Source organism: Geotrypetes seraphini, chromosome 16 (assembly GCF_902459505.1).
Source record: "Geotrypetes seraphini chromosome 16, aGeoSer1.1, whole genome shotgun sequence".
Lineage (NCBI taxonomy): Eukaryota > Metazoa > Chordata > Amphibia > Gymnophiona > Dermophiidae > Geotrypetes > Geotrypetes seraphini.
This window is the reverse complement of record NC_047099.1, coordinates 53285523-53311835: the sequence shown is the minus strand read 5'-3', so window position 1 is coordinate 53311835 and position 26313 is coordinate 53285523. Positions and strand designations below refer to the sequence as shown.

Genomic DNA, 26313 nt, shown 5'->3' with positions numbered 1-26313 from the left:
ACTGGTCTGGAGAGTGCTAAAGAAACTGAGCTTTTCTGAGGCTGTGCAGGGTACGCAGCCAGGCGGATGGAATTACCAGTCATGCCGAGCCCCGAAAACCATGAAGTCCGCCCCGCCAGGCTAGCTGAGCATTTGGTCACCTGCTTCATCAGGGAAGAGGCTAAGATGGACACTGCGCCGCCCCCCCCCCCCTCCTCGCTGCACCATGTGACATGTAGTGCAAAAAGCTCTAAAAGGGCAATTCTGGAAAGAATCCACAATAGGAGAGCCCAAGGACTCCATCCCAGAAAGTTTCAAGGCAATTTTTTGCAGATTTGAAGCAGGGAGCTTTAGAAATTAAAATTGCTAAAAATCCAAGATGGCCACCATCAAAAAAATTTGCACCAAAAATTGCAATATTTTTCACATTTCCCAAACGTTAAAAATGGCGATTGGAAGGTTTTTCAGAAGGGGGGGGGGGAACATTCAGAAACACTCAAAACCCCACTTTTCACACCTTCCCCGATGTCTCTCACAGGCTGTCAACTTGTGTACTCACTGTGACCTGAGAAGATCAGTTAGAAAAGCTGCAAGCCTGCATTCAGCTCTCACATAGTAGCTGGATGAGAATAATCACTGCCACAAAGCTGGGAATGTTCGTATAAAGCTGATCTTCGGGCTGCCAGTCAGACTCCAATGTCTGACTATACCTTCACCCTTGCGGACCATTGGAAGCGCACCAGAATGGGCAGAGGTGTGACGAAGCAGCAGGAAGCCTGCGAGACACCGCTGAGCCTCCTAAGGGCGCCAAATAGCCTGCGCTTGACCCCTAATTAGCAGTAGGTGAGCCACTTCAGGGTCAGCCCTGAGTTCCAGATAAAATTATGAAGGCTGGCCAACAGGTACCCAAAAATGGATCGGCCTGTCAGCTACAGACCGAAGTCTGTGAATTCTCAAGCAAGCAGAGCTTTAAAATTGCTCAAAGCACTAAATTACCTGAAAAGGGGATGAAATTACATCGAATTAAAGCAATAAAATGGGCAGAGCAGAACACGCACAACTGCATCCATGCGTTGCAGAAGGAAAAAACTGTAGAGGGCGCTAAACTGATATGTGAAGTACAGTACTATAGAAGCAGAGTGAAAATTCCGGAATGGATTCCTTCTGCAACCATGTGACTAAAGGGAAATAACCCTACTGGCTAGAATGTCTCACCTATTGCACTGGAAATTCATTTATTATTTCATCTTCTATAACAACAGCAAGGATGAATATAAAACACCCTGACACAAAACCTTACCCACTCTGAATGGAGTACTAAGCAGGCAAGTTCCACTACTCACCGGTTGTGTAAGGGTCAGGCTTGTGGTGCCTCGGTGACGGGTGATGCTGGATGACTTGCTGAGGTTTCGCTTGCTGCTGCTGCTGTTGCTGCTGGGGTGGTGGCTGAGGGGCTTGAATGTGGGCCGGGAACTGCATTGGTTGCATGTGTATGGGCCTTTGCTGCTGTGGCTGCAGCTGAGGGTGAGGCGGTGGCTGCACAGCAGGATGAGGGGGAGGCTGAGACTGCACCTTCACTGATGGGAGGAGGGGGACTTGTGGTTGCACCTTTTGCAGCTGTTGCAGGTACAGCTGCATCTGAGTGGTACTGAGGGGCAGGCTGTGATGGGGCGCCGGGGGCTCCTCGTCTTCCAGGAGGACTTGGGGTGGCTGGGGCAAGGGAGGCTGAGGGAGCAAGGGCTGCTGGGCTATGGTGGGTGACACAGGAAGGGGGCGGGAAGGCTTCAGGGGGAGTGCTGCAGCTCGGTTACTGGGTCTGGAGGGTTGCTGAGGCAGTGCATTGTGCAAAGCTGCAAGAGAAAGGCCAAGTTAGAACACAGCATCTCTACTCAATACTTTTACCACTACCAGATTACTAGCGGAGAAGCCGAGAAGAGGGTCTTGGCTTTTGATCAGGCCTTGTGCAGTCCAGTGCAAGTAAAATGGTCTACCAAAAGCCCTATGAAATTTAAAAACTATCTATGTAGAGGACAGACATTCAAATAGCTTAAAGATGTAAGTACACGTCTCCCTCCGTATTCGCGGTTTCAGCAATCGTGGTTTTTAGCTTGCTGGCTCCTCCCCCCAAATTACATCAGCTTGCATAGAGATATTGCCGATTCCAAACGTTTACAGAGAAAATCGCCAATTCGTAGCACTTTCTTCACCGTGTTTTGCCTCTCCTTCAGGAACAGGCCAGTTCTCCCACTATGTTATTCGCGGTTTTACCATATTCATGATGGCTTTTAAAAGAAAACAGCGAATAACAAATGAAAAAGTTATTCGCGGTTTTTCTGTATTCGTGGGTCTGTCAATCCCCTATCACAGCAAATACGGAGGGACAAGTGTAATGCAGAACCATCCACCCCTTTTCAGGGACAAACATGTAGCTGTTTACCTGTAACAGGGGTTTCTCTGTTCACCTTAGGATAACAGAGATGCTATAGGTGACATCTGAGGTCAAAATATTCTGGGAACGTATGGAACGTTTCCCTTTTCAGTCCCTTCTCCCCAACATGCGTCAAACTGGTTGGTTGCTCTCACTTTATTTATTGTTGTAAGAGAACCACCATTACAGGTAACAAACTACTCTTTCTCACCAAACCATAGCAGCCATATCTGCTATGAAATGACACCTATGACAGCAGGCGACGCTCAAGCTGAGGGTTGCCTGTTAAGTGATTGTTGTACACTAGATACATCATATAGCCTCTGTAAAAGAACAAGTGTTTGAAAACGAAGAGGTTCTACCGTGCAGTCTAGCCAAAGGTGATGTGGAATTTCAAGGACCTGTCCGAAGTTGGTGAAGGTCTAAATCGAGGGCTTTGCTGCTGCTTTGCAGGATGGAAAGGTGGTGCAAATGGGATTCCTCACACACCTAGGATTGAAGATAAGCCCTGGACCGAGGCAAGGCCAGCCAAGTTTACGCAGGAGCACAAAGTGGAAGGTTTAATTTAATCATTAGGAGGTTGTGGTGAGGTTCTGCTTTTCGGATAGCACACTGAAGGATTAATTCGGTAGGAGGTGCTTTATACTGCTCCTCAGATTTCACTCTGACATGCAGTTCTCCTTTTAAGAGTTGACTTGGATGTCTTGCAGCACGGTCCAGGAATCTTTCAGCCTATTCAACATCTTGCCCGGTGATTCGTCTATGCGGGCCTGTGGTTCACCTGGCACGTTGGAAGCATTTGGGAGGCGACAGATTTTTTTTTGCTGAGGCTAGAAAACCCAACTCTTGGGAGATGGCGAGCCCAGGGTTTGGTTCTATTGTAGCATGTTTTCACTGCGGAGGGACACTGGGCGTAGCCTGGGCTCGATCTGGGGCCCCCTCGGCGCGTTGGGAAGATAGTTTCACCTATTATCAGCTGCAACACTATGTGCGCTCTTTATCTGCTGCATCGTTGTCCTTAGAAGTAGCTGGCACGGTTCAGGCCTTACTTGATGTTCCTTCTGATAGCTCCCCATCTGTTTCTTTATATCATAGGAAACTTTGAGCCTTCCCTTAAAGGACCTTTCAGCTTTGGTGGCCCGATGGAGTGCTGACCTGGCGTATGTGATTCAGCCTACAGATTTTCTTGCTTGGGTATGAGCTATTCCGTCTGCTGATTTGAGAGAATGCCAATATAGAATACTTTTTTAAGCATATGTTTCCCAGAGCAGGCTTTATCTGATGGGTGGGATAGAGTCCGCCCAATGTTTGAAGTGCTCACTTGAACCAAATTCATTGATACATGCTCTCTGGAGGTGTGACCCTGTAACTGCCTTTTAGAGGAGGCTGATGAGTTATCTGGGATGGGCGTTGCATCAATCTATTCTGTGTCAAGCGGGGAAGCATACTACTAGAGTATGGGTCAGCTTTAGGTGTCCATGGAAGGGTCCAAAAATCTGGGTGATGAAGTCCTTTATTGTAGAGAAAGAAGCATCCTTCAGTGTTGGACGCAGATCAGCTGCCCCTCCTACTGGCATTGGAGGAACAAATTTCATGCACTTTTGTTGATGGAACTTAAAGACTTACAGTTAACTTTTAAAAGGAAAAAAATGTTTTTTGTCCATCTGAGGGCCATATATACAAACACTGCACTTGAGAGTCAGGTGACACATCTTAAATCAGTTGGGAGACCCTTCATTTTCTGTATATTGAGCCTGAGTTCTTTGGGTTTTTTCTTCTATATATTGCTCCACTCCACATGATAGGATGGATAGATTAATCATGTGTTATGATGGAGGGGGGGGGGGATTTGGGCTTTCGGTCTGTAGAATACTGGAGTAGGGCATGGGGAGGGAAGGAAAGGGGGGCTGGGATTGACAGTTGGGGGTTGCTCTTATTGTTGTGTTTGGATTCTGTATTCTCTTGCATTCCACTCATGGTTTTTCCCCCTCTTTAGGGGGTTTGGTGGGAGACATGACGAGCGGGACTTATTCTGTATTGAGAGAGGTGGTCTGAAATTTTCAATAGATTTACACATAAGAGTCGACTTGGAGACCCTCAGAGAGGATGCTGGGAGGAAGCACATATATGTACTGCTTACTTGCTTGCTCTGGGAGAGAGGAGGGAGGAGAGGCAGCGGTTCCTTTAATAACTGCTCAAGTCGGCTACAGTTGAGGCATAGTCCTGCAAAGACTGAATGAAGGAGAGGTTGCCATTTTGTCTTTAACACTGTGCCATATTCCCCTTCAGCTGAGGAATGCCACAACTTGTAACCACTGGGTCACCTGGTAACTTAGCACTAGTCTCCTGGATCATCCTTGTGGCTGGGATGTGCACAACTTAGCAGCAGGATTTGTGGCCAAATTGGCACTACCTGCAGGTATCATTCTGTGACCTTTGGGGTCAGACTGTGCCAACCTCCTGTGCTGGCCAACTGTTTTGACAGACAGCAATCTGTATAATCAAGAGGACAAGGACTGATGTGGGAGATACTGGTCATGCCCAGCGATAAAACTCCAGATCCCATTGGGCTTGGACAGCATTGTCTGGCAACCACTGATGGCCTGCAGAGATTATTTAATGGAAAGAAGAGGCAGTGGAGATGAACACAGGGACAGAATTTGGGAAGGCCTCAAACAGATATAAGAAAACCAGAGATCAAATGGAGTTCTTGGAAATCCAGGAGTGAAATTAGGCAGAACAAATGAACCTAGAATTTCTTTTCTGCCATCACATTCCAGATTTATCTACAACACAATGGAAAACTGACTCTCAGGAGGAGACAGCAGCACCATGAGACAGCCACAGTACAAATAGCAGAAAAGATCTCTCAAGGAGACAACAGCACTGTTTCCTTTCCCGTCACTCACTCATGTATTCACCTGGAGGCGACACCACTGCGTGCTGGTTCAAGTGGGGTGGGGTGTTGTGTTCTGGCTGCTGGGGGAGATGCGGGGGCAAGTCGGATGGCGGTAGGTGCATGATGGGCTGGTTGAAATGCGACATAGCATCAAACATGTTCCCTGGGAGCGGATGCTCTAGGACTGGCATAGGGGTGGAAACGAACGAAGGCGGCGGGGACGATGTCTTCAGCTGCTGAGGTGTGAGCTGCGATATGGATGGTTGCTGCGGCAGCGGCGGTGGAGGAAGCTGTGAGGCCTGTGTGTGCAGGTGATGCTGATGGTGATGCTGTAGGAGAAGGAAAACAAAACAGAGCTAATCGTTAATGAGGCTGCAGAGAAAACTATCAGAACTAGAAGAGAACATAACTGTCCTACTGCATTAGACCAAAGGTTCATCAAGCCCAGCTTCCTTGCTCTGACAGTGGTCAATGTGTGTCAAGTCCCTGGCAAAATCTCAAAGCAAAGATCCATTCTTTATTTCTCAAAAGCAGTGCATTTCCCAATAAACGATTCTTCCAAGGCAAACATTTCCTGTTGCCTTGGTTCCCTTCCAATATATTTTAGGTGGTGTAAGCCCACTTAAATGCCAACTGCCAAGCAATGCTGGACCACAGAGGTAATCAGCAGTTACATCACTTCTAGCCAAATTCTGCCCACAGCATTTAAGGGGACACTTCTTGGTCTAAATCTCTAATAAGCCACCGTTGTAAGGATGAGCCCTCACATGACGACGACTCATCCTTAGCTCTGTGCTTTGGTGCAGTGACACGTCACTGGGGACACATTAATTGGAAAACCTACTCTCGGACACAGTAAAGTTTTCTCATGATGTCAACATCAAACTCCTGCTCTCAATGGGTTCTCCTAGCCATCTGATTCCCTCGAAAGGAGGAGGCAGGATACCTTCTTTTGCTCACGCCCAGAATGGCCTTTCTTCTTGGGCTTTGATGCCATCTCTGTGGAGAAAGGAGAGATGCCTTAGAAGGGAAACCAACGGAGCATACCACAGAGCCTTATATTTCTGCTATTGCCTCTACTGAGCTAAGCTTGCTTTCTTTTTTAACCAAACACCACTGTAATGGCAGGTAATCTCTTTAGCATCATTAAGGGAGCAGAGAGCTCTTTCATATGACTTGATAGTAAGAAGAACGGGGACCCTTCAGACCTACTTCTGCCACCAACAGTCCCTGTGACCCTAGGCACGTCACTATCTTCTACTGCCTCAGGCACCCCAATTACACTGTAAGCTCTCTGAAGCAAGAGCTCATGGTACCAAGTATGCAACTGGGAGTATTTAGAAGTACGAGTTCCTGCAAGCAATGACCTACAACCAGGTCTTGGTAAAGGAAAACCAAGAGGACCAATTGGCGACTCTACTCTGTATCAGAAGAATGGATGTGTTATCACTGCTTGTCGTTTCTATCAGAGCTACTAGTCACGGCATTGTAGAAATACACAAGAATCTCTTTTCCAGGGAGCTTACTATGTAATCATAATAATAACTTTATTTTTATATACAGCAATACCACAAACAGTTCAGAGCGGTTTACAGAGGAAGAGACTGTATACAGACAGCGATATTACAAAAAACTTTTGAAATTACATTAGCATCAAATTTATCTGGAAGTGTTTTAAAAATACATCAAAGCAAAAACAGAGTCTTAGAAATTTATCAAAGAGATAAGTTTTAATTGACTTCCTGAAAGTTTGATAAGAAAGTGCGTTTGAAAGAAAGTTGGTTAGACATTTATTCCATTTGCCTGCTTGGAATGATAATGTTCTATCAAGGAATCTCTTGTAGACACAGCCCTTCAAGGATGGAAAAGCAAACAAGAGTTGTGCCTAGAAATTTGAAATGATGAGACAGATAGATTGGGGATGAACCTGTTATGGTTTTGAAGCAAAGGCAAACAAACTTGGAAATTTCATATATTAATTTAATAGTCAAAGCAAAACAAGGCTGTGAATGGTAGAATAAGACAGCCTTGAAGGTGAGTTTTTAACCTAGATTGAGAGGAACCACAATGCAGCAACTCCAGCAGTCGATTTCAAGCATATGGTTCAGAGAAAGGGATTGGGACTTATATACTGCCTTTTTGTAGTTTTTACAACCACACTCAAAGCAGTTACTTCAAGCATTTTCCCTCTCTGTCCCGGTGGGCTCACAATCTGTCTAATGTACCTGGGGTAATGGAGGATTGAGCGATTTGCCCAGGGTCACATGGAGCAGTGTGGGGTTTGAACCCACAACCACAGGGTGCTGAGGGTATAGTTCTAACCGCTGCACCACACTCTCCTGCAAGATAGAAAGCAAGAATTTGGGGGTGGGAGTGGCAGTGACCATAGTTAGTGGTGAAAGATACCTGCACAAACCCACCTGAGAGTTCCGATCCAAAAGAGGTCTTCTCATATAACGCGGGACCAGGAGCAGAAGCTGATTCTGTAAGATAAAAAGGAAAAGAATGAGACTTCCACCAATAATGGCAATTGCCAACAGGAACTGTGCCCATCCTTAACCCTCTTCCTGTTACATTTGATTTAATTTTCCCTGTCTGCTCAGCTATCGAATAAAACATCTTAGGGAAAAAAAAGCACCCCAAAACCCATTGGAATAGGGCTGTTGTCATTTTTGTCCTAGTAACATTAAAAGACTTTCCATAAGTTGAACAATTAGGGAAAATGTGAGTACACCAGTGGCGGAGCATTGCCATTTCCTCTCCCTTAATCCCTGGAGCTGTGAGCATGCCTTAATTAATGTTGGTAACCACTTGCACCGACAGAGCTCTGAAATATGAGGGATGGATGGCCAGCAGATAAGAGCAACAACTCTTGAGCGCTCTCCTGAAGTGTGCCTAGCCAGTCAAGATTAATATGAGGATTGGCTAGGCAACTGTCCTATATAGATTTGTAAACAAAATCTGTGGTTTGGCGATACTGCATCTCAGCTAACAAAAAAACATAAGCGTAGCCATACTGGGTCAGCCAATGATCCATTTCGCCAAGTATCCTGTTTCCAACAGAGGCTAATCCAGGTCACAAGTATCTGACAAAATTCCATGCTACTGATCCCAGAGCAAGCAGTGGCTTCCCCCATGTCTAACTAGCAGACGATGGACTTTTCCCCCATGAACCTGTTCAAACCTTTTTTTTAAACCCAGATATGCCAACTAGAGAATTACACGGTGACAGAATTCATCCCCATTCCTGTCCCTGCGGATAACCCCGGGAAACCTCAGTCCGTCCTACACCAGCATTCTTCAAGGCTGGGCCCATTCAGACTCCGATTCTTCCCTCTCTCCTTGGGGATGGGAATGGTGATGAATTCTGTCACCATGTCATTCGTGTTGCTACATCCTCTGGCAACAAGTTTATTCATTGAGTGAAAAAAATATTCCCTTCTATTTGTTTTAAAGGTATTTATACTTCCCAGAGCTAAATCCCCAAAACACTGTGTGCGGGTTTTTTGGGGGTTTTTTTAATACCGGAAGTCTACATGATGGCTTTAAGTGGACATTAGAAATTTGATTTCAATCTAAACTTTAACTTAGTAACCAAGTATGTAAAAAGCCCAACATATTAATTTATTTCTTTTACATTAATTCATTCAATTTTCTATACCATTCTCCCAGGGGAGCTCAGAATGGCTGTCCTAGTGGGCTCACAATCTATCTAATGCACCTGGGGGCAGTCACAAAGCGGTGTCGGTTTGAAGCCATAACCTCAGGGTGCTGAGGCTGTAGCTTTAACCACTGCTTCACACTCTCCCGCCTTTTAACGGTTTTTGTTTCTTTTATACATGTTAGTTACCAATTTGCTACAGGATGTCCCTTTATAATCAGAAGAGCGAGCTCTCTAAAGCAAAACTGCAATATCCAGGGATACAGGAACGTAATGTCTGCAGACTGCAGGGTAACCAAAACTGTAAACTTATCCAAATAAAACTCTAGATTACTCATCTTGAGAACTGCACCACAGTTTTTCCATCACCAGCCTGTGCTGTCATACCCTCTCCGTCTTCATCTTCCCAGTGGTTGGTATGTTCAATAAACACCACTAGCAAGGAGCTCTCAAAAGTTATGTAGCTGCTAAAATGGTTTTGGGAGGCACTACATGAGACAGAACTATACCTTACCTGATCTCTTTCCATTGGCTGCTGACAAGGCGAAGTTTATATAAATTACTACTACTTCTACGTAAGATGTTTTGTGGAATAGCTCCAGTCTATGTGCAAGATTAGGTGTCTTGTGTTATGCTCAGAGGGGAAATATAGAATGGCTTTACCTCTTTTCATCAGTTTAGATTACAAAATCACAAGATGATCTATGATGGGAAAGGAAATTAAATTATGGAATTTACAGCTTTGGAAAAAGGAAGAAGGAGGAGAAATTAGGTTCTTATCTGCTAATTTTCTTTCTGTTAGCTTGTAGACTGGTATAGTCCGTACAAATGGGTAATATGCCTCACTGCTACCAGCAGGTGGAGACTGAGATCAAACTTGTATATCAGTATAGCATGCCCCTCTTGCTACTCCAGTTTTCTGAATAGCCAAGCAGAACCTAGGAAATTTCTTAACTGAAAAACAGTAAATGACACTCCAAACAGAAGTGTAAGAAAACAACAAACATCTTTAAACAACTGTTGGAACATTTATAGAACTGGATCCTGGAAGTAAAACATCCCCACAGCTCACCAGCTAAGCTAGCTGAGCCATCGCCGCTGTTCTTAATTCTTCCCGGCCCTAGAAAAAATACTAGAACCTGCAGAAAAATTCAAAATTTGCACGCGAGCAAAAACCTACAAACACCACACAAGGACAGACAGAGTGAGGGACTATACCATTCTACAAGTTAATAGAAAAAAAATTAGCAGGTAAGAACCTAATTTTTCCTTCTGTATCGCTTGGTAGACTGGTATAGTCCTTACGAATAGGACGTACCAAAGCAGTACCCATCAAGGGTGAGACCCCCAAAGGGCTGACACCAGAACACGTTCACCGAATACCGTGTCCCGACACATGTCAACATCCACACGGTAATGTCTGACAAAGGAATGCAGAGAAGATCAAACTGCAGCCTTGCAAATATCCACTGGAGGCACTAGAGAATACTCAGTCCAAGAAGCTGCCTGACCCTTAGTGGAAGAGCCTTGAGAAAGTTGGGAACAGGCTTCTTCTTCAGAAGATAAGCGGAAGCAATAGTCTCCTTGATCCAGCGCAAAATAGTAGCCTTAGAAATGCCATCCCCCTTACAAGGACCCGATAGAAGGATAAAGAGATGATCTAATCTGATCTCCTGGGTCCTATGCACATAAGAGCGAAGGACCTGACTGACATCCAACTTGCGCAGCTGTCTCTTCTCAGAAAAGCCCTCTTGACTACGGCAACACCGGGAGGACTACAGATTGATTGACATGAAAAGGAGAAACCACTATTGGCAGAAAGGAAGGAACAGGCCTCAAGACAACCCACTCCCTAGAAAATTCCAAGAAGGGAGCCCTAACAAGAGAAAGCCTGCAGCTCAGAAACACGTCTAGCTGAAGTAAAGGCGACCAAGAAGATCGCCTTAAGAGTAAGGTCCTTCAAAGAGCAGGCGCCCAACGGTTCAAAAGGAAGGTGCACCAGAACCAGATTCAGATCCCAAGATGAAACAGAGGGTCATACGAGAGGCCTGAGCAACTTGGCCGTCACAAAAAGCGAATCACATCAAGAATGGCAGTCAAATGCTGACCTTTCAACAACCCCCGAAAAGCTGACAAGGCCACAAGCTGAACCCGGAGTGACTACCAAGCCAGTTCCCTGTCCAGGCCATCCTGCAAGAACTCTAAGATGTTAGGCAGGGAAGCGTGAAAAGAGACCACTCTACGCACATCACACCACTCCTCAAATAGACGCCAAACCCTCACATAAGCTAGAGAGGTGGAAAGCCTCCGGGACCCCAAGAGCGTCGAGATCATTTTATCTGAATACCTCTTCTTATCTAGGCGACCCCTTTCAAGAGCCAAGCCGTAAGACAAAAGGGACCCGGATCTAACATTGGAATGGGACCCTGAGTTAGAAGGTCATCCAAGAGAGGAAGAGGAACCGCCACCAGATGCCTCACCAGATCCACGTACCACGGTCATCGAGGCCAATCCGGAGCCACCAGAACCATGAGGCCTGGATGGCGAATTATGCGGAGAAGAACTCTGCCCACAAAGGGCCACGGAGGGAACCATACAACAGCCTCTCCGTTGGCCATGGTTGAACCAGAGCATCCAGGCCCTCGGCCTATGTCTGTGACGACTGAAAAAGCGGGGCATTTTGGCGTTCACACTTGTGGCCATCAGGTCCACGAGGGGCTGACTCCAAGACTGCACTATCAACTGAAAGGCCATGGGGCTTAGACACCACTCTCCGGGATTTAGCACGTGATGACTTAGGAAGTCCGCCTGAACATTCTCCACTCCAGCTATGTGGGATGCTGAGATATCTTGAAGGTGCGACTCTGCCCAGACCATGAGCAGAGTCGCTTCATGCGCCATCAAAGTGCTCCTGGTGCCCCCCTGATAATTAACATAGGCCACTGCCGTGGCATTGTCCGACAGAACCCTGACTGACTTGCCCATCAGAAAGGACTGGAAGACTAGCAACACCAGACGGGTGGCTCTGTTCTCCAAAACACTGATCAACCAAGAAGCCTCTTCCGTGGACCAGATGCCCTGAGCTGAGTGACCTAGACACTGAGCCCCAAAACCAAGAAGGCTGGCATCCGTGAGCAGCACCGTCCACTGCGGCTGATCCAGACTCACCCCTTGTACAAGATGGGGGGTCTGAAGCCATCAGTGAAGACTGCCCTGAGCTAAGCCCGTAAGCGGAACAGGGTGATCCAGACTGTGCCTCTGACTCGACCACCTCCAAAGAAGAGCATACTGAAGAGGACACATGTGGGACTGCGATCACCTTGCGACATCGAGGGAGGCCGCCATTGACCCCAAGACTTGGAGGAATTCCTGCGCCTGAGGACACCGGGACGCCATAAGCAAGCGAATTTGAGATTGCAATTTGCTCACGCGGGCCTCCGGAAGGAAGACCTTCCCCAAGGAGGTGTCGAACAGGACCCCAAGATATTCCAGGCGCTGAGATGGACACAACCGGCTCTTTGCAAGGTTGACTACCCATCCCAGCGACTGCAGAAACTCCACCACCCGAGCCGTGACCCGAGTGCTCTCCTGGAACGACTTGGCTTAATCAACCAGTCGTCCAGATAAGGATGAACAAGAATGCCCTCTGCGCATCGCTGCCACGACGACCACCATCACCTTGGTGAACATCTGCAGAGTTGTGGCCAGACCAAAGAGAAGTGATAGTGTTGCCCCAAGATCGCAAAGAACAGGAAGTGATGATGGGAGGCTCAAATAGGAATTTGTAAGTAGGCCTCGGTCAGATCGAGAGAGGACAGAAACTCCCCCGGCTGAACCGCCAGAATCACAGATCGCAGCGTTTCCATGGGGAAGGAAGGCATGTGAAGAGCCCTGTTGACCCCCTTCAAATCCAGGGTGGGTCGAAAGGTCCCTTCTTTGTTTGGCACCACAAAGTATATCGAGTACCAACCTGTACCCCACTCCTGCGGGGGAACTGGAACCACCATGTGGAGATCCAACAATCTTTGAAGGGTCTGGCGAAAAGCCTGCTGCTTCCATGCCACCTGTGAGAGAAGTGAGAAAACGTTCTGGCAAGGACTGGGCGAACTCCAGAGTATAGCCGTCCCAGATCACTTCCAGTACCTACTGATCGGGCGTGATGTCTGCCCACTTTGGATAAAAGTCTCTCAACCGGGCGTCCACCGGAACCAAGACGGGCGCTGACAAAGAGTAGCAAGAGGGGCATGCTATACTGATATACAAGTTTGATGTCAGTCTCCACCTGCTGGTAGCAGTGAGGCATATTACCCATTCGTAAGGACTATACCAGTCTACCTAGCAATACAGAAGTTAGGTTCTTACCTGCTAATTTTCTTTCTTTTAGTCCCTCCAGACCAGAACAGAACAGATGGGTTTACACTCCTCTGCCATCAGGTAGAGAGTGAGAACACATCAACTTTTGGCAGTAGTACAAGTGGGCTGTGCAGTCCCACCTACAATCAGTCTGATGACTAGCCAAGCAGGAAAGGGGAGAGTGTGGCGCAGTGGCTAAAGCTGCAGCCTCAGTACCCTGAGGCTGTGGGTTCAAACCCACGCTACTCTTTGTGACCCTGGGCAAGTCTCTTAATCCCCCCCATTGCTCCAGGTACATTAGATAGTTTGTGAGCCCACCAGGACAGATAAGGAAAAATGCTTCAGTACCTGAATAAATTCAAGTAAACCGTTCTGAGCTCCGAAGGACAACGGTATAGAAAATTTAATAAATAAATAAACAAAAACTAAGAACTAAAGAATCATGCACTAAAAACACACCAACTCCACTCTCATATGGAGAAGACAAAGTAGTAGTCCGAATTGGACACTGTTGGATACTGGCTAATACTACTACTATTAATTATTTCTTTAGCGCTACTAGACGCACGCAGAGCTGCACAGTCACAAAGAAGAAAGAGTCCCTGCTCGAAAGAACCTTCAAGATGTCTCCACAGCTCACTAGCTAAGCCAGACAAACCAAACACCGCTGCTCTTACTATACTCCCCAAAATCCAAGACAACAAGATACCGCAGAAAAAAATACATACTCTTTGCGAAAAACACAGAATAAAACGACAGGGCAGGATGGGACGTACTAAAGCAGTACCCATCATGGGTGGGACCCCCAAAGGACCGTCACAAGAACACACTCACTGAACACCACATCTCAACACGCCTGAACGTCCACACAATAGTGGTGAACAAAAGAATGGAGAGAAGACCAAACCGAAGCTTTACAGACATCCACCGGAGGTACAAGAGAAGATTCAGCCCAAGAAGCTGCCAGACCCTGAGTGACATGAGCTTTGAGAAAATCTGGAGCAGGTTTCTTCTGAAGAAGGTACGCTGAAGCGATAGCCTCCTTGATCCAGCGTGCAATCCTAGCTTTAGAAGTACCATCCCCCTTAATGAGGACACGTGAGGATCTGGGTCCGCTGAATGTAAGCGCGAAGGACCCTACGGACATCCAATTTGCGTAAATGCCACTGCTCCAAAGAGCTCTCCTGACTACCCAAGACCGGAAGGGCAACAGACTGTTTAACATGAAAAGGAGAAATGACCTCTGGCAGAAAGGAGACAACTAGCATGACCTGCTCCATAGAGAACTCCAAGAAGGAGGGCCTAAAGAAAAGGCCTGCAGTTTGGAAACGCGTCTCATGGAAGTAATTGCCACCAGGAACACAGCCTTAAGAGTAAGGTCCTTCAATGTGCAGAAGCCGAGAGGCTTAAAGAAAGGACGAACGAGTAAGGAAAGAACCAGATTTGAGATCCCAGGCTGGAACCAGAGGATGAACTGGAGGCCAAAGCAATTTCACTGCTTTCAAGAAATGAATCACATACAGAGAAAAAGCCAAATGCTGACCATGCAATAGACCATGAAAAGATGATAAGGCCGCAACCTGGACCCTTAGGGAGGACCAGGCAAGGCCTCACTCCAGACCATCCTGCAAAAACTCCAAGATGTGAGGCAAAGACACGCGAAGGGGAACTACATCACGAGTGGAATACCACTCTTCAAAAAGACGCCAAATGTGTACATAAGCCCGAGAGGTGGAAAATCTCCAAAAACCCAAGAGGGTGGCGATCACCTTATCTGACTATACTTTCTTATGCGTTCCCTTTGAAGAGCCAAGCCGTAAGACAAAAGGGACCCGGAATGAACCTGGGAATGGGACCCCAAATCAGAAGGTCGGGCGAGAGGGGCAGAGGAAGAAGATCTTCCATGAGAAGATGAACCAGATCTGCGTACCACAGACGCCTGAGAAAGTCCAGAGCCACCAGGATCAAGCAGCCGGCATGCCGAGAAATGCAAAAAACTCTGCCCACCAGTGGCCACAGAGGAAAGACATACAGCGGGCCATCCGTCGACCAAGCCTGCACCAGAGCATCCATCCCCTTGGCCTGGTAATCCCTGCGCCGACTGAAGAACCTTGGCGCTTTTGTGTTGATGCTCGTAGCCATGAGGCCCATGACCCGTCGACCCCATGACTGAACAATCAACTCGAAGGCTTCTAGCCCGAGACACCACTCGCCAGGATCCAGCACATGAAAACTAAGGAAGCCCGCCTGGACATTGTACACTCCCGCTATATGGGAAGCCAGAGATGTCCCAGAAAATGAGCCTCTGCCCATTCCATAAGAAGAGATGCCTCCTGCACTACCAGATGACTCTTGGTGCCCCCCTGACGATTGACATAAGCCACCGATGTGGCATTGTCTGCCACCAGCGCAGCTGCAACGAACCAACCCCTAAGAGATACTGGAGAGTCCGGATCATGCATTTGTGGAGACTACCGCCGAAGAAGAGCATATTGAAGGGGGCGCATGTGATACAGAGTCCACCTGAGAGGCTACCATTTTTAGAGAGGCTACCATTGACCCCAAGACCTGAAGAAAATCCTGCAACCGAGCAATGACAATCCATCAGGGAGTGAATCTGCGACTGTATTTTCAGCATCTGGGTCTCAGGAAGGAGGACCCTCCCCAGGCTGGTGTCGAAGAGAACTCCAAAATACTCCAAGCACTGAGACGGAGTCGACCGACTTTAGGAAAGGTTGTCAACCCAGTCCAGCGACTGTAGAAACTCCACTACGCGAGCCATGACCTCTCCTGAAAACACTTTGCTCAAATCAACCAGTCATCCAGATAGGGATGAACCAGAATGCCCTCCTTGCACTAGACCACCGCCGCCACAACCACCACCACCACCACCATCATCATAATCTTGGTGAGAGTCCACGGAGCCATAGTTAGACTAAAAGTAAGTGCACAAAACTAATAGTGCTTTCCCAAAATCAAAAGCAAAGAAAGCGCTGATGGGAGGCTTGAATCTGAACATGCAGGTAGGCCTCTAGTCAGGTTAGAAACATAGAAACATAGAAAAAAGCAGCAGAAAAGGGCTATAGCCCATTCCAAGTATCCCCTCCCCTGAATTTACTCCCTTAAAGATTCCACGTGAGTATCCCATTTTCTCTTAAAATCCGTCACGCTGCTGGCCTTTATAACCTGGAGTGGGAGTCTGTTCCAATGATCCACTACTCTTTCGGTGAAGAAGTACTTCCTGGAGTCGCCATGAAACTTCCCTCCCCTGATTTGAGAGGTTGAGAGACATCAGAAACTCCCCAGGTTGAACATTGAGAATCATGGACTTCAGGGCCTTGGGAAGAAAGATTTTCCCCAGACTAGTGTCAAAGAGAACTCAGAGATACTCCAAGCACGGAAACGGAGTCAACTGACTCTTGGAAAGGTTGATGACCCAGCCCAGTGACTGCAGAAACTCCACGATCCAAGCCATGACTCAAATCTCCTGAAAAGACTTCGCTCAAATCAACCAGTTGTTCAGATAGAGATGAACCAGAATGCCCTCCTTGCACAAGGCTGCCGCCTGAGAGTGGGAGCCGCCACCACCATAACCTTGGTGAAAGTCTGTGGAGAAATGGGTACACCAAAAGGATGCACACAAAACTGATAGTGCTTTCCCAAAATTGCAAAGCGAAGGAAGCGCTGATGGGAGGCTCGAATTAGAACACACAGGTAGGCCTCCGTCAGGTCGAGAGAAATCAGAAACTCCCCAGGCTGAACAGCGAGAATCACGGACTTTAGGGTCTCCATGCGAAAAGACGGAACCCGGAGTGTCATGTTGACACTTTTCAGATCCAAAATAGGCCAAAAAGACCCCTCTTTCTTGGGCACCACAAAGTAAACGGAGTACCTGCCGGTGTGAATATCCTGATTAGGTACTGGGACTATCGCTTTGAGGTTCAGTAACCTTTGCGGCATCTGACGAAACGCCTGCTTCTTCAAGTTACCTGACAAGGAGAAGAGAGGAAATGATCTAGTAAGGGCGGTAAAACACTAGAGCACAGCCATCCCAAATCACCTCTAGAACTCACCGATCCATTGTGATCTCGGCCCACCCCTGGTAATGATCCTGCAAATGGGTAGAGCTTCCTACCAAAACTGAAGAAAAACCCGCCAAAAAAATCTCACCGAGGATTTCCCTGACCATCGGTGGCTGGGGAAATCCCTGTGTGGGTGGTAGGAGAAGCCTGGGCTTTTCCACTGCCTACAGCCGAGTGGTGCAGGGCTTTGATGAGAATTCCCCCTCACAGCAGCCGGAGCACTTCATACACACACCGGTTGCATGCACCGCTCGTTGGGAACACAATGAGCACTTTTTCAGTCTTTATAAAGTGCTCACTGTAAACCAATAGGGAGGAAAAATAAGTGCTAGTTAGCAATAAAAACCAATTAAGTACAATTAAATGCTTCCTCTTAGGCCCGCACTGCCTCAGGATTTTTTTTTTTTGTAAGTAAAAACTAATTAAGAACGGAGTAGACCCCACAAGCTCTCAAAGCTGTAGTCTTTGAATGAACTGTGGCAAGGAGTACAGCTGAGGCCGTGACCTCTCCTGAAAAGACTTCGCTCTAGACACCTCTAAAATTTGGGAAGGTGGAGGAAAATGGGGGGAGGGCTCAGCCGCCTGAGTGTGGCACATCCGAGGTCGGATGGACCCCTCAAAAGGATCCCCCAAGCTCTGTCTGGCCAACTAAAACAGGGACAAAAAGGTCACTAATCAGATCCAACAGACTAACCAGAGGAAAGACTACACAGGCTTACCACCTCCCACTGGAGACTGAGAACAGACCGATTGCAGATGGGACTGCACAGCCCACTTGCACTACTGCCAAAAGTCAATGTGTTCTTAGTCTCCACCTGCTGGCAGAGGAGCGTAAATCCATCCACTCTGTGCCGGTCTGGAGGGACGATAAAGAATCACATTTTATTTCATCAAACTTAAAAACCTGGCTGTATGCATATGACTAAGGGACTGGCACTAGTTTACTGTTTTATTATATTAAAGGAGGGGGATTGGAGAACTTGCTCAGATTTAGACTGGGGAATATATTTTTATTTGTAATCTATTCAATAATGTTTTGTGATCAAATGATTGTTTCATTCTTAATTTGTATGACATGTGATTCTTTGTACTACTCTTTGACCTTATGTTTAAGCAGATTATGAATGTTCAGATTACATTAAATTATTTACTTCGGCCTTTTCAAGAAAGTCTCATGTCACCCATGCCTCCCCTCCATTTGATGGACATATCCTGTGATGCTGTGTTCTCTCTGATAGAAGGCCGGGTGCTATGCACAAATCTTAGGTAACAGCCACCATTGCACCAACACCATTCTGATGTTTTACAGGACAAAATATAAATGTTTAAGTAGTAGCTCAATACAGCTTTATTCAGGTATTTCCCTGTACCAGGAGGGCTTACAGTTTTATTTTGTATTCAAGGTCATGGAGGGTCAAGTAATTCAGCAACCTGGAAAGGGAGACCAGTCATACATACCAGCTCTAATCTGAACCCATGATAGGACCAAAATAGAGTCACAGTGGGATTTGAACTCTTGCTTTCCCTGCTCAGGCTGCCACTCTAATCATTACACCACCCCTCTCACTTCATGTCTCTCCTTATGCTCATTCTCCCGAATTATTCCCTGTGCAAGAGCTATGAACCAAGGACTATTCCTTACAGCACACCAATGGTAATGCCTCTTGCCTCAGAGAGAACTCCATGTACCTCTAACCTCGCACTCAAATTTTAAACCAAATCTCACTTTTTTTGGACCCATACCAAAGATATTGAATTACTTATTTTATCTAGATTTGTTATGAAATATTTCATGCTCTCTGGGCCGCCAGTCTTCTGAAAGTCTTCCCCCTCCTCAAAGAGGCAAATAGTCTCAGAAGAGTTTCCTATGGTTGGGATATTTGTGAACACACTCACAAAATTTCTAGGAGCAGAAAAATAAGGGGGGGAAAAAAATCTATTCATCTTAGTGAAAAGGTCTGCCAAGAAAGGTTGGATCCTTTAAAGGATGGACATCTGACCTGTCTCTGAACCTTCGCTCTCAGAGCTGCTGGACTCACTAGTGCTCTCCGAGTCCGAAGAGAAGAACCCCTTCATTTTAGAGGATCCGGCGCTCACCTCCACTTTCTCCACTGGAATACAAAAGAAAAATAAAGCCCATTTGCATTACGTGATTGAATCCAATAACTAGAAAGTGCAAGGCGCAAAAGACAGCAACCAGATGCAAAGGACAGATGCCCTGGTCATATTGGTGCAAGATCCTCATGCAGGTTAATGACAGCAAGTGAGGTCCTTACGATATAGAAAATGAAATTGGCTACGTAGGATGGCGGCTCTTAGATAACAGCTCAGCGGTGTCAGTATATACCCTCCAGTAAATATTTTGGACATGGGTAGTAGGGGAATCCGTGCGACACTGGAACTACTGCCAAATCAAACAAAGACAAGAGAAATACAGAAGTAATGCCTAGGGTGATCAATCTGGAATAATCCATTTGGCAGTGAAGAAAAGGAAAATGTCCAAAATTATCTGTGGGTACAACCAGAGCAGCTTACACATAACTTTTTCTGTCCCTACTGGGCTCACAATCTAAGTTCTGTGTCTGGGGCAATGGGGAGTTGACTAGCCCAGGGTCACAAGAAGCTGCAAGGAGAATCAAACCTAGTTTGTTTATTTCTTGACGAGACTTATCGTTCGCCTAAAAACTAAGCAAATTACAACCATACATGTATGTGTATGATTCAATTGATGTAATATTGTGCACTTGATGTAAGATGAATAAAGAATTGGAAAAAAAAAAACCCCCAACAACCATACATACATAAAATATTGTACTGCTCTCCCTCTTTGGCTTCTCCTATCCCACCACCCCATGCCTGGGCAGGCTCATGGGACTCTCAGTAATGCTTATAGAATATCAAGGACTACCCTCTAGTATCAGCAGCCATTCTGTCCCCCAGATCTGCACACACTATCTCCATGGAACAACCAGGCCTGATCAATTACACCCCCCCCCAAAAAAAACCCCAACAACCCCTAACTCAAGTTCCTCAGGATCTCAGCCCACTGCGTTAAAACCATTAGGGCTACTCCTTCACCGAAACATACAAAAGAAAGCAGAGTTGCTTATCTCTAACAAGGGCACTCCATAGACAACTGGGGAATGCAGCCATGTGTGCGTGATGTCATCTTGCCTACTCCATCCCCAAACTCTTTCCCTCTAGCTCAGGCAACTCCTTTGCACTACAGTAAATACTGAATTCTTCTTTGTTCCACATACAAGGGTAGTTAAGTGTGGTTGCATCTACCTGTGGTCCATGGAGAACCTGTTGCAATTCTGCAACTTTGCTGATTTCAATGGAAAGCCACACTTCTGAGCGATTACCAAGCTGTGCTACAAAAGGCAAGCTTAACTGATCTGGTAACCTTGGAGGTCAGCTGAACACAAGAAACAGGAACAGTTTAATCTGAGTTAACACAACAAGTAACTGAGGGCTAGATTCACTAAGCAAACCGATTGTGTACCAAGCCCTTTGCGACCCGATCCAATTCGTGCATGCAAAGCAGGAAGGACGCGATTCACTAAAATAAAAAAGGAACACCAACTGGGCTGGCCGATCCAAAATAAGCAACTGCTGAGGACCAGTCCCTGAGGTCCTTTCCGACTGCCCTGCCTTCTGCCGCCCCAAGGCTCCCCACTATCACCAACACTCTTCAACCTTTACATAGCCACACTTGGCATATGCTTAGACAAACAAGGTATAACATTATACAGCTACGCAGACGATATCACCAGCCTTCTGCCTTTTGACCAAACCACCCCCAACACAACGAACAAACTACACATTGTACTAGAAACAGTGTCAAAATGGATGAGAGACCACAAATTAAAACTGAACCAAGACAAAACCAAATTCTTATTTCTAGAAAGAAACAAAACCCCAACCATAACAAACCTAGAAAGAAACTCCATCACATATCCCTTACAACCCAACCTAAAACTTCTAGGAATAATGATAGCCAAAGGCTGCACCATGCAACTTCAAATCAGCAAAACGATTGAGAAGGCATTCGCAACCATGCGCAACTTAAGACAAGTCCGAAAATACTTCAACAACGAACAATTCAAACTCATAGTACAAGCGCTAATCCTAGGACTCTTGGACTACAGTAACATACTTTACCTGTCATGCCCCACCAACATGCTAAAACAATTACAAACAGTCCAAAATACAGCCCTAAGATTAATATGCTCGCTGAAAAAAATACGACCACATTACCTCAGATTTCCAAGACTCACACTGGCTCCCCGTACAAGCGCACATACAACACAAATTCTACTGCATCCTATTCAAAGCCCTAAATGGAAATGGACCAAGCTATCTGAACAACCGCCTAATCAGAAAACACACATCAAGACCAAGGAGAACTCAAGCACACTTTACCCACCCCTCAATCAAAGTTATGCAAAGCAAAAAAATATATGACGGTCTACTAGCTACCAGAGCAGTAAAAATAGACCACCACCTCTAAAATCTGCTGACCACAACGCCCAACTACAAAACATTCAGGAAAGAACTGAAAACCATACTATTCAAGAAATTTGTCAAATGATCTAACCAAACTGTATCGACCATTCCCAGATCCCAACACATACTATAGCTGTCAACCTTGTAATCTCCCTGGGAATGCCCAGGCTAATTTCTTGTTGAAAAACGCCTAGAACTGAAAGGTATTGGCGGATAGAAGACATCAATGTAATGTAATGCTCTCTTCCCTGCTTTTCTGCCCCGATCTCATGCTCTGCCCTGAATCTCTCCTGCCTGCCACCCTGCATCTCTCCTGATGCCCTGACTCTCCTGGAAGTCCATGGTTTTAACTGGGTTTTAACTGGGTTCGCTGGGCTAGTAAAAGTTAAAAAAAAAAAAAAGTTGCAGCTCTAGACGGCATGTGCAGATCATCTACAATGGTCTGCGCATGCATCGGGTTCGCACACTAGCGATCTGTGTGGTCAGAGGGGGGTGTTCCTCCAATCGCCATCATTTTAATTTTTGTAAATTTGTCGGGCCTGTACGGATCAGGCGCGCAAAGGAGGTTAGTGAATCTAGCCCTGAGTTAGGTAAACAAGTCCTGTAGGAAAGACTTCCAAGAAGCAGCGCAGCAAGGGAAGAAGGTGCCCAGGGTGGTGGTGACAAGCCCCCCATTCTTTTCCGCCACACCCAATCCCACATACTGTTTCAAAAATCTTCACCAGCAGCGTCTCCTACCTGCTGCATGCGCTAGCCTCAACTCTTCCCTCTGATGTCACTTCCTGGCCCCTCCCCCTTTCCCCTTCCTACAGGGCTGAGGATCAAACAAAAAGAATACAAAGTGCAAAAGTTTATAATAATAATAATGATGATGATAATGGTAAAAAAGCAAACCAACTGCTCTGCGGAAAACAAACCCTTAAAGACACTAATAGTTTCAAAAGGACTTGGCATGGAGCTGTCTGCATCAGGAGTCCTAACAATTTGAATGATTCTAAGCACGTCTATTGTTGGAGATTATGGGGGGGGTCTCATTTTTTTGGACCCATACCAAAGATGTTTCATTATTTATCTAGAATTGTTATAAAATATTTCATGCTCTCTAGGTCTTCAGAAAGTTTTTTTCCCCTCCTCGAAAGTTACCTGTATGCATATTGGTATTAGATCCCTCGTATGTATCAAATTAGGATAAATCCAGTGCAAATTGTAACCTGTTAACTGCATATTATGCATCTTTAACCTGAAACCTGTTCTGAGCTCTTTGGGGGAAACAAATTAGATAAATAAACAAGATACACAAATAGGCAAATTTTAAAGCGATTTCTCTGCTAAATGCTCCCTAGACGTTTAGCGTCAAGTCCTTCTGAATTTCTATTGCTTTTGGAGATTTGTTTTACATAGACCTGTTGTCTTAAAAAAAAAAAATGATTATAAACTATGGGATCCTTTTTCTAAGCTGCGATAGCGTTTTAATGCGCGCTACGCGGCTAGAACACCAGCTCAATGCTGGCGTTAAGGTCTAGCGCGCGCGCGAAAACCGCTATCGCAGCTTAGTAAATGAAGCCTTATGCATTTGCTTTTCCAATGGTTCTATTGCCATTTAGGGAGAAATGTGAACTGAAGACACGCAAAGGCCTGGAAAGTGCTCCTTCCTACAGAACAAGCAACAGGTCATGTGAAATCCCCCCCCCCCCCCAAAAAAAAAAAATGAGAATATTAGAGGATCTAGCTACCAGAGAGAGCACCCCCAGCCAGTCAGGTTTCCAGGATATCTACAAACATCCGTGAGAGATTTGCATACGCGCTGCCCTCCTCCGTATGCAAATCTCTCATATGGTTACTGCGGATGGGCAGACTAGATGTGCCAGTTGGCCATTATCTGCCATCATGTTTCTATATTTATTGTGGATATCCAGACTGGGCTGGGCTAAAAAGCAATGGTCTGATGCCTCAGATATCTAAGTAAGAAGCTCCGATACACACCCCCTTCTTAAAGGTTGGGAAGTATGTACAAGACTGCATTCTTTGACGTGCTTGGTCATTTTAGTTTTATTTTTTTATGAAGTAGTTATCCTAACTTGAGCAACAAAGCAATCAAGGCTTTGGATTTTCTAATCTTTGCAAACTTGGATTTTCAGCTCTGACAGAAATTAAATCGAAAAAAAAGAGAACAACTGCAGATGGTGGATGATGAAATGCATGTTTGCTTGTCGACTATCGAGCCACGTTTTGAGTTCATTTGCACTCAAAAACAAGCACGTCCATCGCATTGATTAGCAATTCTGTTCTATCTACTTTAGTTTCACCATTGTTACAATTACCCATATTTACGAGTAGCTTAAATAACTTTAAATAAATAACTCTAACTTAATTGTTTGTTGGTTTTGCAATTTTATAATTTCAATTATAATGTGCCACGAAAAACATTTGGCTCTGTTTAATGCACCAGAGCTAAAAAAGATTGACACACTGGTTTACAGGAAAGAAACCCTTAAACCTTCTGTATTATGTAACATTTTTGATTACCATAATCAAATTAGCAGTATTCAGTGTCATACACCACCAAATGTGACTTTTGCACGCCTCCTTTTGATGACAAACACTTAGGATGGTCATTCCTTGATACCAGGAACTTGCTCTGTGATTTAAAGTTAGTTAGGTCCTGTTGACTTTAATATTGAATCTAAGCTAGCCAATCATTAAAAAGTCAACATAAGAAGAAATTAGGTTATCACCTAGTTAAACAGCACTGACTTAGGGATGTCAAAGCAAAGTATTTGTGAAGCCATTTATGCGGGAAATCACTCAGAGGACTACGAGATCAAGGCTGGTGTTGGATGGGATGATAGTGCCAATTTCATACACACCCTCTCCTATCTGATGCCTCAATCAGGTTCTTTACATTCCCTTCAAGGCCCCTTAGGTCTTAGCATTATTTATTAAATGCACATATGTTTTTATGAGTAGGATAGTATATGTCTACATTTCTATGAGGAGATAATGGATGCTGCGGATGGGCAGACTGGATGGGCCATTTGGCCTTTATCTGCCATCATGTGTCTATGTTTCTATAAATCACTGTTGTACTAATCACCTTTGTTTTACTTCAAGCACTAATTTCAACACAAAGCTGATGTGGTTAAGTGAACACTCAGACCCACAGCTGAGGTCCAGTGAAACAAGTTCACGGAGCAGCTGTTAAGGAGACCATCATAGTTGTTCACAGTCTCCTCCACCAAACAAAGACTAAATAACAAAAAATAAAACTTAAATGGAAATAAAATCATAAATTTCACAACAACTTAACTTTGAATGGTGTAGATGGTACACATAACTGCTCCGGGCTCCTCCGTTTATTCACAATACCGACCCCCCAACCTAGGTTTCACCCGCTGGCTTCTTCAGGAGGGGTACTACAATTACAAGATGACTCAAATCAACACTGCACCACACAGCTTACTAACTAAATAAACACTACATTTTGAAATACTCAATGTACACACTCTCTCTGCAACTTACCGGCACAAACACTCCATACTGCTCACACACGCACTACTGACAAGAGGAACTTCCCAGCAGGCCACGCTTTAAATACACTCCCCTTTTGCTACCTATTACATCATCACTCCTGACATCATGAATGATTATAATTGAAACCATTCAATATCATTGTTTAATCCTGCAGGGGCCAGGGTATGTCATTGGAATATAAACTTCTGCTCCAAATAAAGAAGATGTTGAGTAATGTTTCCAGATTCTTTATAAGCACACATAAGAACAGTGTATTGTAATTCCTCAATAGAGTGCTGTTGCTCAATCCAATGGCTCACCAGGGGGGCAGTTACACGTTTGCATCTTATATTGCTCAAATGTTCGGCAATGCGGATTTTAATAGCACGCCGGGTATGTCCTATATAATATAGCCTACAAGGGCAAATAATGCAATATATGCACCAATTGTTTGTCATCTGCAGTAATATATTGCATTATTTGCCCTTGTAGGCTATATTATATAGGACATACCCGGCGTGCTATTAAAATCCGCATTGCCGAACATTTGAGCAATATAAGATGCAAATGTGTAACTGCCCCCCTGGTGAGCCATTGGATTGAGCAACAGCACTCTATTGAGGAATTACAATACACTGTTCTTATGTGTGCTTATAAAGAATCTGGAAACATTACTCAACATCTTCTTTATTTGGAGCAGAAGTTTATATTCCAATGACATACCCTGGCCCCTGCAGGATTAAACAATGATATTGAATGGTTTCAATTATAATCATTCATGATGTCAGGAGTGATGATGTAATAGGTAGCAAAAGGGGAGTGTATTTAAAGCGTGGCCTGCTGGGAAGTTCCTCTTGTCAGTAGTGCGTGTGTGAGCAGTATGGAGTGTTTG

At 45.5% G+C, this 26313-nt stretch overlaps 1 protein-coding gene across 12 annotated transcripts in view; it reads right to left on the bottom strand.

Annotated features, from left to right (window-relative positions):
- Positions 1 to 26313, bottom strand: part of BRD4 (bromodomain containing 4) — a 180788-nt gene that overhangs the window by 13204 nt on the left and 141271 nt on the right. For 9 of the 12 annotated variants that reach the window (XM_033925117.1, XM_033925120.1, XM_033925118.1 and 6 more), the window contains 5 exons: positions 19403 to 19513; positions 7727 to 7789; positions 6253 to 6305; positions 5317 to 5635; positions 1323 to 1829 (listed from right to left, as the gene is read on the bottom strand). In XM_033925117.1, coding sequence (XP_033781008.1) covers positions 1323 to 1829; positions 5317 to 5635; positions 6253 to 6305; positions 7727 to 7789; positions 19403 to 19513 — 1053 coding nt within the window. The remainder of the gene's footprint in view (positions 1 to 1322; positions 1830 to 5316; positions 5636 to 6252; positions 6306 to 7726; positions 7790 to 19402; positions 19514 to 26313) is intronic. The other 3 variants (XM_033925119.1, XM_033925127.1, XM_033925123.1) reach the window with 2 other exon arrangements.